The sequence below is a fragment of the Malus sylvestris genome, chromosome 15 (genome assembly GCF_916048215.2).
Source record: "Malus sylvestris chromosome 15, drMalSylv7.2, whole genome shotgun sequence".
NCBI classification, from domain to species: domain Eukaryota; kingdom Viridiplantae; phylum Streptophyta; class Magnoliopsida; order Rosales; family Rosaceae; genus Malus; species Malus sylvestris.
This window is the reverse complement of record NC_062274.1, coordinates 10,370,315-10,382,968: the sequence shown is the minus strand read 5'-3', so window position 1 is coordinate 10,382,968 and position 12,654 is coordinate 10,370,315. Positions and strand designations below refer to the sequence as shown.

The 12,654-nt window shown below is 37.4% G+C and overlaps 2 protein-coding genes across 2 annotated transcripts; both read left to right on the top strand.

Annotated features, from left to right (window-relative positions):
• The first annotated feature begins 1,110 nt into the window (after positions 1–1,110).
• On the top strand, positions 1,111–7,359 carry LOC126604071 (PHD finger protein At1g33420-like). Its single transcript, XM_050271148.1, has 5 exons — positions 1,111–1,672; positions 2,797–2,923; positions 3,535–3,750; positions 4,589–5,209; positions 6,324–7,359. The coding sequence occupies exons 1-5, from the start codon at positions 1,342–1,344 to the stop codon at positions 7,159–7,161; spliced, it is 2,133 nt and encodes a 710-aa protein (XP_050127105.1). The 5' UTR covers positions 1,111–1,341; the 3' UTR covers positions 7,162–7,359.
• A 1,208-nt stretch (positions 7,360–8,567) lies between these two features.
• LOC126605947 (uncharacterized) lies at positions 8,568–12,609 on the top strand. Its single transcript, XM_050273404.1, has 6 exons — positions 8,568–8,838; positions 8,950–9,003; positions 9,837–9,910; positions 10,602–10,719; positions 10,998–11,056; positions 12,341–12,609. The coding sequence occupies exons 1-6, from the start codon at positions 8,692–8,694 to the stop codon at positions 12,417–12,419; spliced, it is 531 nt and encodes a 176-aa protein (XP_050129361.1). The 5' UTR covers positions 8,568–8,691; the 3' UTR covers positions 12,420–12,609.
• Positions 12,610–12,654: the final 45 nt, after the last annotated feature.

Here is a 12,654-nt window from a genome sequence, read left to right as displayed (position 1 = left end):
TGAAGTACTTGAAGTCCATGACTTTTGGGGCTCATTAAGGGCTCGTCCATCTTTTAAGTATACACTGTTGTAGAGCACTTTTTTAATCCATATCAAACGTATACAAATCACTCTAATTTTGAAGGTGAACCACTTAAATTTGGTTTGTTTATCACTTAATCTTTTACCCGAGCCTCATCAATGATTGATCATATTGATCTTTGTTGACCTTGTGTTAACAACATTATCGTGTTAAATTTTTTTGCACAATGCATTATTAGATAGAGAATCTTACATAAAGATGAATCTGTTTCATGTAAGTCTTTCTCCTAAAATAGACCGTAAGTTGTGAACTTGACATTCCTCGAGATTAAACAAAAGCTCCATCGGAACCCTGCCTTGACGGTAAGGTCAAGAGGACACTCCAAAGAAAAACCACGGGAGAGCCAACTCCCGACCGAGTGCCTAGCAGAGTCAATTCCATATAGAGCAGGAAAGGGTTAGAAAGCACAACTGTTTGCTACATCTGGAAAGAGCCTCTAGAGATTGGCTGGGACTCATCATGGAAATTAAGAGAGCTCTATGATTTGGACTAAACGTTTTTAGCATTTTTGAAATCATATCTTCTGCACTTAAAATGAATGTAATTTCTCTATTTTTAACTATTAATTTATCCGTGTTTATAAATCTAACATTTCTTAACTATTTTGTCACATTTCAAACAATAATTAAGACCATAAAAAAAGCACATATTTTTTAAACGAAGAAGATCTGATTTGCTTTTAGGTCTTGAGCCACAATTAGAAGATCTTTTTAGGGTATGTTATCCACACATCTCATTTTACTTTTCACACAGCTTTGATGATTTCTGTTCCTTGATATTTTTCAATTCATCTAATCCAACTGCCAAAAATAAAAAACATGTGTAAAAAATAAAATAAATTGTGTAGATATCGTACTCATATTTTTATCAGCTGAATTAGAGGGATGTACGCACTGTCCTTTTCCTTCTAACATGAGGCCACCTGGCCCACCTCCAAGATATAGTGAGGGTATTTTAGTCATCTCAAGTTTTTTTGTTTCTTTTATCAGTTCTCCAATTTTTAACAGGTTTTTTTAAGAAAAAGAAAAAGGAAGAAGAGAATTTTGAAACGAATTTTATTATTATGATGCGAAAATGAATGGGAGGAGGGTTGAGACACGAACAAGAGAGAAGACGAAGAAAAGAAAGCCCTCGCTAAAATCCAAAATATTGTAACTATTACCGAATATTCCTCTCCGCCCTCCTCCTCCTCCGCCGCCGCCTCCTCCTCTTTTATTCTGGAAACCAGTCAGGTTAGATCTGAAGCTCTGAAGGCCGCGATGGTGATGGTGGTGAACGAGCGACCGCTGAAAAGGATGAAGAGGCGAATCACGGCGGATCTCAATGACTTCTTCACGTTCCCGTCGGCGTCGCCCAACCGCCGCGTGGGGCCCTTCAGGAGCAGCGTCATGGATTTCATCTCTAAGCACGCGTTGTTGCCACCGCCCTCTTCCCTCTCCCCTCACCTCATGACGTGGCAGATCCTCTTCAGGGCGGGGGATGACGATCCTTCATCATCCCCAGCCGACGCTGCCGTCGTCTGTCTCGACATCGTGGAGGAGGACGTCGCCAGATCTAGATCCGTCTATTGTGATCACTGCCGAGTCGTTGGTGAGTTCACTCACCCACTCATTTCTCCAACTCGTTACTTTTCTCTTATTCTTCTTGTAAATTCCGTTTTAAAATATCCTAGTAATCTCGCGAGTTGAAACATTCTTTAGTGCTCGAAGCTTTTTACTTTATTGTCATTGAACTGTATGTATCGTGAGAAAACGGACGAGAAGATAATACCTACGGAAGGTGACTTACGTGGTCCCTCATCCCTGGCTGGACAAATGAATCACACCTACTTTGTCTGATTCGTCACAGCTACCCTACTCGGAGGAGAATGACTTATATGGGACGGGTTCACCACCACCGTGGCATCCCGGGCTAATGATACAAGGCTGTGTGGAGAGTCTTACACGTACTAGTGGCTGGGGGCAGTGGACTTGTTCCATATATGCCCTCTGCAATCTAAAGTCTTTTACTTGGGGATTTAATGCCATCAAAATATCGAGCCTAAATTCTTTTTAATGAGTAAAACAATGTGATTTCTGTGCATTTTCATGTAGTTACCTTTTCTTGAAACTCGTGTGGCAACTGCATACACATACGTTGAATCGATTACTGAACCTAATACGAAAGCCTAAGAGAGGGTTAATGACTTTTAGGACATGCCGCAATATTGTGATATGAATGTCAAGATCATTCACGTAACAGTCTCTTGTAAACTCTAGTGAATTAAGTATTTAGTTCTTCATAATTTGAAGTGACTAGGGTGTCATTTTAGAAGGCGGTTGAATAATGTTTTATTCTAGTGGGTTTTGAGCACACTCAGAAGTTATCAACCGTATATTTTTCTGTTACCTGTGCTGGCTGCAAAGAAATTCATGACCAAGAAGTAATGACCAACCCCATTTTCAAATATTCAACCTCTTACAACCTGCCATGAAACTCATTTCAGAGCCTCTTGTGGTACTTTATTGTTCTGTTTATTTTGTACGACTGAAGCAGGGAATTGACCTTATGCACTCTAGTTTATGGTTAGGGATCACGGGCCCTTGATATTGTAATCATCTTAGGGTTTTGTTAGAATAGAACTACTTGTTTGAATGTTTTGCTAAAATGTTACCAACCAACAATAGTCATCGTAGGTGAGTTCTGACCTTTTATATTCCTTTTCAAACATTTAGGATGGAGTGGTCATCCAGTTTGCGGGAAACGTTATCATTTTATTATTAAGGCTGATGGTAATTCCATTGGTGGATATCACAAGCCTTGTATGTGCTGTGGAGATGTTGTGCATATCTACGAATCCAAGTGAGGACTTAAATACTTTTATCTGTATATGTTTATTTTAATGCACTTAACTTTTATCCCTTCAAGGCTGGCCCTGGTCATCCTTATCATATTATTGTTCCTTCTGCATTTTTTTTGTACTTAGGTCGACCTTTTTGTTGTCTGGGTATACATATAGATTTATTGAGGCACTATCCTTTAAATTATTTTATGAAGCAATTCAAAATTATTGTTTATGTGTAAGGGAAATATTTTTAATTGTGTTTTTGGTGTATTATATTCCTTTAGATTTTGGAATTGTATGTGCTACAAGTAACAAATTACAATCTCAACTTTTGTAGCGCATACAATATAAAAAATTAAAATTTGTAAGAAATTGTTTATTCTTTTGGTGTCATCATATTCTTTTTGAACTGTCCGAGTTGAAATATTAAGAGGTTGCAAGTGTAAGATAGATTGTGCCCCTTGAACGGGCCTGATTCCTCTGGAACTTTTAGGTTTGCTTAATTTGTGCAATTGGTTGGATCAGATTACTGAATGATTCACACAATAATTCGTGCTAATTTCCTACCTTGTGACTACCATTGATAGGGTTGTGATTTTACATGGTGGTTGATGTGTCTTTGTTACAGGTGCAAATCTTGCAATCTTGATGCAAGTACAAAAGATTTTGAAGACTGGGTATATAACCAGTTAGAGAACACAACTCATCTTCTGCATGGAGTAGTCCATTCGAATGGTTTTGGACACCTTCTTAGGGTCAATGGAAGGGAAGGTGGCTCGAGAGTTCTTTCAGGATGTCATATAATGGACTTTTGGGACCGGCTCTGTAAATTACTTGGAGTCAGGTTAGGCTTTTTTTTTTTCCCCCTTTTTAGCACTACCGAGGGCCTTGAATGTACAAGAATGCACAAAATAGGGAATCAATGATTCTTGTCTCTGTTTTCATCTCTCCTTATTTATCTGGGTACAATGCGTTTTTAAAAGCTTCAGTCAAGATCTTGCAAAACAACCACCCAACAGTGTAAGATAATATGCTAGTCTTGTGCTTGAGGGGCTCAAGATAGACTGGTTTCTGAAAAGGCCTAGGAGAGGGAACCCTTTGTCAATTATAAGATGCATACTGTCAATATTGTCCCTTTAGTTTCAAATAAATTCAAAAGTAAATTTAAAAGTTAAATGCAATGAATATGGTAATTACAAAATACCAGCACAAACTTTTCTCTCCCACAGCTTCCCAACTTTTTTATCACGCTTATAGTTCTAGCTAGTATTTTTTTGTTTTGCTTCAAATTGCAGGGCTGCACAAGCCCTACTTGCGTTTGACTGTACTCTATTAGTATCGGACCCATAACGACCCTTGTAATGGAGGGAATGAAATACCACCATGCTACTTGGACTAGTGTTCAGGGTTGAGGTTTTTATGTTGCATATAGAGCACCCTTAGTTGTTTTGTATTTTTTTATTTTTATGTGAAGGAATACCTTTATGTAATTAATTTAGAATCTATGCACTGAGCTAATGTATGTATTCCTTTAAGAGTTTTGTTGATTTCACGAAAAAATTGCGTTGTTTTTGTTTTTATTAATTTATTTGTACGTGGTCGTTTTCATTGCCCGTTTTGTTTAGTTATTGCAAGTCTTCCATGACATAAACTCCTATTTGTCATTTTCTACACATGAGCAGAATGGTCAGTGTGATGGATGTGTCAAAGAAGTATGGGTTGGAATATCGACTACTTCATTCAATTATCAAAGGGCATCCCTGGTATGGTGATTGGGGTTATGAATTTGCTGCTGGTAGTTTTGCTCTGACTCGTGATGCCTATAAATTGGCTGTTGAAACACTCTCTAGCCTACCGTTGTCCATCTTTCTTTCCCAAGGTCAAAACCATGGTTCTCATGTCCATGACATCATCTCGCGATACCAGTCTCTATCAGAATGCGAGCTTGACAATATAAGAGATCTCTTTGGTTTCCTCATTAGTTTGGTCCACGATGCTCACAAGTATTCGTCAAGGGTTGATGATGCCATGTGCAAGAAGCAAGGCACTGCCTCCGCCTCACGAGTTTTGTGTACATGGACTAAGAGTGATATTGAATGTGTTGAAGAGGCCATGTTCAAAGTGTTGCGTGCTGTTTCTGGTTCTAATTGGGTAAGTGCACGTAATCTTAAACGTGCTGTGTTTAAGGTGGCTTCGCCAGAACTCCTTGATTATTGCCTTAGGGAACTTGGAGGGAAAATGGTGGGGGATGGGATGCATGTTTGTTCCAGATACAATCCTGGTACAGAGGCTTTTGAGTACCGGTTAGTTATCATTCTCAACCTCAGAAAATTTGCCCTAGTAACATTTATTTATTTATTTTTAATTTGCTTCAAAGAAAATTCATATGGTTAGTTTCTATAGTTTAAAATGAATAAAATTCATTTACTGTTATTTTTTCTTTGGTACATTTAGCCTGCATCTTCTTTAGCCATTCCCCGATGTTCAATATACTTCATATATTTAGTACAGTTCATGTGCTCTTTCAGTTAGGCCTATTGATGGTACTATAAGCTGAAGTCCGTTTGATTGGAAATTGTATAGTAATGTCATTGCAAAGGAATTTTCTTTGCGTGTTATCCCTACACAATTTCTCCAGAAAGTGCGTTCTGCACTGTCAAGCTTTGAATTTCACTTCACTAAGATAGGGATAATTAAAACACATTGAACGATCAAGATTTTTACATCGTTCAACAATTCATCTAAAGTCACATTGACACTCCTTGTCAGGTTTGCTCAACTTCACTAGTACAAGATTTTTTTTTCTTGTTTATCTTTAAACCCTTATTGTCCTATATGTAAAGGACATGCACATGGAAACACTTCTCAATCAACACAGATTTATGAGCTTCTCTGGAGCCATACTCTTCTAGGTGGTGTCCAGATCTGTCTTCTAGGTGTTCCTAAAGCATTTATACGAGTTTCATTTGAGCACATCATACATTTTTTGACTCTTCCAGCTCCACCACAGTTTGGTCAGGCCAGCTTTACACTTTTAACTGTTTTTACAAGATGCATATGATGTTTACTAAATTAAACAATCATCGGCTTTTAACCTGGTATCAAAACATCTGACCATAGATAAAGATCTAAATGCCCTGGAGTTATTTGGTTCTTAATATTAAAGTCGCATTTTGGTGCATGTTGTGTGTACTGTTATATACTTTTGCCGATATATGTTTATTTTGAATTTTAGAGTTCTAAGAACTTGTGAGTTTTAAATATCAGTTTGGCATAGTTTATTAGAAGTTGAAACTCTGCAAGTTGTGGAACTTATTGTCTTAGAACTTAAAAAGCTACGTCTAATTAGTTCATTATACTTTGTAATGTTTACCTGTGTTGACTATTAAGGAAGATTGTATGTCAACTGTTCTTCAGACTCGTGGCTGGGAGTGTCTCATCAAAGGGAAGCACTGCTTGCTCTAGTTCTTCTCTCTCTAGCAGCATATCAGAAGAAACTCTCGTGCTGGACTTGCGCTTCTTATATGAGTACATGCTCCAACCCCAAACTATGATGAAGGACGTGCCCCAGGTAACAAGGGATCTTGCAATCAGCTCAGCTGAGAAGCTACTTGACTGCAAGCAGTTTGTGAAAGACTACAAGCCTGAAAAGATGTCAGCTAACGACCCATCTGTGACATGTGTCTTGTGTAGTGTGGAATTTATAGATGAATCTGAAGAATGTTCCTTCATTAATCCTCCTCCCGAACTGATTGTCCTGTCAAATGCTGCCGTATCTGATCTCAAGCTAGCAGCATCGAAAGCTTTCCAAGATGTATATTTGATATTAAAAAGGTTTCAAGCTGAAGAGTTGCTTGACTGCGGCGATGTTGATGAATCCACCCAGGTCAAGCACTTGTTAGGATCAGCAGAACATGTTCGGGTGAGAGGGAGGTGCAACGCAAAGAGTGTATGGAGTAAGTTTAGGATGGAAAGGGGGACCGAGAGATGGACAGTAGATTGCACTTGTGGGGCCAAGGATGATGACGGAGAAAGAATGTTGGCTTGTGATTGTTGTGGCGTGTGGCGGCACACTAGGTGTACCGGAATCCCAGACTCTGATTCGGTTCCTGCAAAATTTCTTTGCGAGAGATGCAAAAGCTCCGCCTTTGTAGAGAAATCCGGCGGCCCCTGCAAGGACGAGGTAGTTGCTAATGTAGACGGAGATAGCCGCTGCACTGGGAGTAGTTTGACCGCCCCACCCGATGTTCGCTGAGTTAATTTAGAGGTGTTGAGAAAGCGGTTTTGGTTTTTGGTTTCGGGAAGAGACGTTGGTTTTCTTGATCGCAGAAACGACATGTACAGAAGCCCTCTTCTTCCTTCCTGTTTGTATATATTCTTCCACCCCCGTGGTTGGCTGGCTGCCTCAACACTTTTTCTTAATAATATAACAAAAGGTTTTTTATTTCGCAAATGATCTCTCATTGACTGCGAACTCATAATCTTATGACTTTCATCAATTTCGCCCCCCGTTTAAATCTGATAAAACTTTCGTTAGTTTTGATTATGTGGCACGTGATTGGGACCTATTAGTCCAAATAAACGAGGAATTTTTTAGCATTTTTGGAACATCCGCAGTACATCACAAGTTATTATACAATTGGAGATACTTCACCTATATAACAATGCCACATTGATTAAAAACAGAACATCTTTTCTTTTGAATTTTTATTTCTTTCTAACATCTTTTCTTTTGAATTTTTATTTCTTTTGAATTTTGATTTCTTTCTTTTTTTTTAAAAAGGGACAACTGGTGGCAAGTCACGGTTATCTATCTCTTTCGGGGGCCAGGAAAACTCACAGAGGCATTTCAGCCTCCTCCTGTTCACAAGTTTGGCTTCCACACCAACCGTGGATTTCGAACCTGAGACTTTTAGTTTTTAGTTTTAAGAAAGTTTCGTAATCCGTCATTTACCATTGGACTATCAGCTCATGATTTTGGAATTTTTATTTCTAATTCACTAGGAGTTGAAAGAAAAATAAGATTAAAAATTAAAAATTAAAGAAACATGTTGTATCTTCAAGATCGGGCAACAACGACAGTTCCACCTTCACCTCTCTCTCTCTCTCTCTCTTCATCCTATGACTTTAGAGTTAAGCGTAAGGTTATATTTGGCATTTAATATAATTCTAGATTTAAAAGTAGGACCCTCATCTAGCGGAAACAAAATATGTACCTAACTCTCATTGGAGATGATATAATTTGCACAGTTTGCACGACGTCGTTTGAATTGCCAATATACAAAAAAAAAAAACTTCTTCACAATGAGGTTGTATGAAAATTTTTATTTATATTAAATGTGAAGATTATAGGAATGAATTTTTAATTTTTGATTCAATTAGAGCAATGATTTTTTAATTAAAAATTTGTGACTATTGATTCTTTAACTCATAAAAACGTATTATTTCCATCAACCTACTCCATCAAAATTAGACAATTTCAACAATTGGGTTCAAGTTGAACGATCATTACTACAATTTTCTTGTATAAATTTATACGTCATAACGAAATTAACAAATTTGCTAACAGTCGTACAAAATTGATACAAAACAGGAAGTCGTGGTATAAAATAAAAAAAAATAAAAAATTAGATGTATGAAGTTGAAATAGGTGGAAAAGTTGTGGGGTGATGTAATTTGCCCTTTTATTCTAGCTGGGCAAAGAGTGGGAGAGGGAGATCCAACTTCCAGTTTCCAAATTATTTCCAAATCTCCAAATCATTTCCAAAATTGTAAGGGAAGGGAAATGGAGAAGATGAACCAAGCGTTTGAGAAGATGAAGATGCTGGTGGGTATGGAGGTGGACGAAGAAGACCAGGCTTCTGCTGCTCTGCAGCAGGATTCCAACTTCATGGATGACTTCAATCGCAACTGTACATTGTCCACCAAACAGGTGATTAATGCTGCTAACTAAACCCTAAATCTCCATCTCCACCAAACACTTAATTTCATATCTATCTCTCCGATTCGATTCGATTTCATTCGATTTGGTTCAATTCTACAGAGGCTGTACGGTTTCTCCATATGCTTGGCTGCCGGTATCACTTGTACGCTCTTGGTAAGCTCTAATTATTCAAAGCATACTCTTTTTCCTTTTTCCCAGTTGTCCATCAACATTGAGCTCAATGTTTTACCAAATACGCTCGCTTAATGCGTCTTCGGTAATTGCTTGCAATGACTCACAAACCGAGCTTGCTATGTTTCAAGTTCACATGTCCGATCATAATTAAGTTTGGTTTATTGTTAGTTAATACCTGATCTGTACAAAAAGTATTCGCTTTTCGTTGAGTGGAACTACTAGTTTTCTCTACCATGATGCAACTGTGTGAAGTCAAATAACATCTGCCTAAGCTAGTAATAGCTATTAGCCTCTTGTGCTCAATAATCTGGTGTCGGACTTGGTTGCAAGTCAAAATCTCGGCCATTCTACTCATTATATTCTTCCCAAACTTTTTTATGCATTAGGAACTCTAGAAGGCATCAGTATCATAATAATTCACCCATCACATTTCTTTATTATGTGTGTATATATATGTGTGTGTGTGTGTGTGTGTGTGTGTGTGTGTGTGTGTGTGTATGTATATGTATATGTATATGTATATAGTATCTACTGTATGCTTTTAGTGGGGAAGGGCATCGAAGCATCCTAGAACGGACTACTCACTGTTAGCTGATAGTGATATATGATATTTTACTGTGTTCCGGGGAACCTGAACTCTCATGTAAATAAGTTTTCAATGTTATAATTTCGTTAAGGTGTTCAAAAACTTTAATACTTATAATTTTTTATAGTTTCGGGAGGATTGAATATTTGACTTGCATGAATTAGATAGATGTCAGGGACCTACGATGGTACTGATATGCAGGGTTCTTTTCTTTTTCATGTGACAGTCAATGCTTGTTTTCTTCCACCCAATCAAGTTTGCAATCACATTCACACTTGGAAATCTGCTTTCGCTTGGGAGGTTAGTGTTCGATTTGCTCTTCATGTGATCCATGAGGTGTTTAAAATGTATTGCAAATTTTGTCAAGGTAGCAAATGAGTCAATATGGAACACTTAGTGTGCTTAGCTAAATGACAGAGAAGCAAGACTTATTTATTTATTTTCTGGCTATGGAGAATAACAATGTGCAACCTTGAAATGTTGTCATAATCTGTGACATTAAAATTTTCAGAACATCTAATCTCTTTTGGGCTTTAATTTTCTGGCCCAACTTAGTTTCCACCTTTTCTGTTTTGCTAGGCAACCTAGGGGACGGTATTTGTGCTCAAAACTTGTACAGGCCCTTGGAAGTAGGCAGATTTTACCACAAGACTGTTCAATTGAACCAGTATATTTGCTCCCTTCTTGTGCATTCAGATTATTGTATTAGCTCCCCAGGTTTTCCCTTTGGTTTTAAAAAACATTGAGTGCCTCGGATCCCAGAAAAAGAATAAGAATAAGACGAAACCATTGAGAGCTAATCGAATAATTTGAATGCGCCAGAAGGGAGCAATTATACTCTTTTCCTGTTTTTGGTTTTAGTTTTTTTTTTTAAATCAATACTTTTAAGTAACCCTTTTCATAAAAATAATATATATATATATAGTCTTTCTTTTTATACATTGTCTAGGGAAAAATTTTCACCTCTAGTTTTTACTCTTCTGTCTGGCAGCACAGCATTCCTCATCGGCCCTAAACGGCAAGTGTCAATGATGCTTGACCCTGTCCGAATTTATGCGACAGCGGTATACCTTGCAAGTATAGTAATTGCCTTGTTTTGTGCCCTTTATGTAAGTTACAATGGCCTTCCCTTTGTTGTTAATTTTCCCTTAAGTATATTTGAAAGGGGTGTGCTATCCACACACTCCATTTTACTTCTCACACATCCCTTGATAATTTGTGTCCGATGAACTTCTTCAATTCATCCGATCCGACAGCTGAAAATTAAAAAGGTGTGTGAAAAGTAAAATAGGGTGTGTGGATATCACACCCCTATTTGAAACAGTGTGAGTTTCCTTTGAATCAATTTAGCATCTGATGTTATCTAATTTTCTTTTGCATTGAGCAGATTCATAACAAGTTATTGACGCTTTTGGCAATACTTTTAGAGTTTGGTGCATTGATCTGGTATGTGATAGTATTAACATGCTTTTTGTGGCTAGTTTTTAATAACCTCATTCATAGGTTAATGAGGGGTTGAGATCCACATACTGTTAAAGGAAATTTTTACCTATACCCTTGAACTTTTGGCTTGTTTTTGGAATGTGTTTCTTGAAGAAAAAATTGGTTTATGCCACTCCCAAATCAATTATGGGTTGAGCACGCCGATTGATGAATTGATATTCTTCAATAAGTTAATCAATTATGGGCAACAACCATTGAGCGGTTATATAAGCTTATAAATTTGACATGTGAATTTGATGTAGACCAGCAAAATCGAGATTAATGCTAAGTGCACCATGAATGATGTGTTCTGCTTTCAATATTTTGATGTCTAAAACTACTTAGCCTATGGGTCCTTTGATATGTCAAAATAGCGGGTCAAGTATCACACTGTTATGCTAGCTCCAGTATGAGGTCTTGGGCATGTACAAATTCTCTTGGTTTGAATAGCTTTGCAAGTAGATCATACATGACTTCAACAAAACATCATTAGAGAATAGAGAATGCTGCGAACTCTAGATAGTCAAGGATGCAGGTATTGTAAGGTCTTTTTCTAATTTGAATCCAGATGATCATAGAGAACACTACAAAATAATCATAGTTTAGGGGATATTGAAGTCATTTCATTCAGGGGGGAAATTGCCAAAGTAGTCAAACTTCAGGGGAAGCCATGCCAGTATAAGCCAAGATAACCCACTCAGTCTAATAACAATCAAGTAACTCCAACTAAGGAAACCCCAAAGCTGTATTGCTATTGTGCACTGCAGAGTGCAAAGGTGGGAAGAAGATTCTAATTACTCTTAACCCTTATCTAACCTGTTCACCCGAACCTTAGACTAAGAATGAAATCATCAAAACTCAATTTTACATGACAAATTTTGATTCATCCAAGTAAACATAGATTCATGGATTAGAAGTTGACTACTTGTTGAATGCACTGAATTGAGTCTCAGAGCTGATTGATTATAAATTTGATCCCCTTATCATCTTTATGCTTTTGTAGTTTTCAAGTTTTAGGGTGTGTACCAAGAAAAGAAGATTCACAATATTCAAAAACCGAAAAATTTAGAAATCTGTAAGGTTAACTAAAGCTTAAAAATGTCAGAGTTTGATACCATATTGCTTATATATACTTGATTTATGGAATAAAATGGTAAGTTAGTAACTACTCGTGATCTATTTTCTGTCCCCTTCTTTCTCTATTTGGTACTATTCATTTATCCATTCTTTGTTCTTCCGAGGTAACAGGTACAGCTTGAGCTACATCCCTTTTGCAAGATCAATGGTATCGAAGGTCATGGTAGCGTGTTTTGACACTGATTTTTAGGCTGATACTTGTCCAAAAGCAAAAGGTTTGGTACTCATCCATCAGAGGAAATATGTCCTTGTATACATTTGAGTTTTTTGTAGCCTTGCACAAAGTGAAGCACTAAGTCCAATCTAAGAGTACCCCATGAAATTGAGATGTACATTGTACGTGTAATTCCCGTTAATTACTTTTGTGATTGTTCTGTTTATTCTGTTGGACGTGGATGTTTTAGTTATGTTCAACTTAGGGTCTT

Excerpts from the sequence above, each read along its gene's own strand:
- LOC126604071 (XM_050271148.1), top strand. The coding sequence starts at position 1,342 with ATGGTGATGGTGGTGAACGAGCGACCGCTGAAAAGGATGAAGAGGCGA. Across the intron at positions 1,673-2,796 it reads TGATCACTGCCGAGTCGTTG|GATGGAGTGGTCATCCAGTT; the intron begins GTGAGTTCACTC and ends TCAAACATTTAG. Across the intron at positions 5,210-6,323 it reads ACAGAGGCTTTTGAGTACCG|ACTCGTGGCTGGGAGTGTCT; the intron begins GTTAGTTATCAT and ends ACTGTTCTTCAG.
- LOC126605947 (XM_050273404.1), top strand. The coding sequence starts at position 8,692 with ATGGAGAAGATGAACCAAGCGTTTGAGAAGATGAAGATGCTGGTGGGT. Across the intron at positions 9,004-9,836 it reads GTATCACTTGTACGCTCTTG|TCAATGCTTGTTTTCTTCCA; the intron begins GTAAGCTCTAAT and ends TTCATGTGACAG. Across the intron at positions 9,911-10,601 it reads AATCTGCTTTCGCTTGGGAG|CACAGCATTCCTCATCGGCC; the intron begins GTTAGTGTTCGA and ends TCTGTCTGGCAG.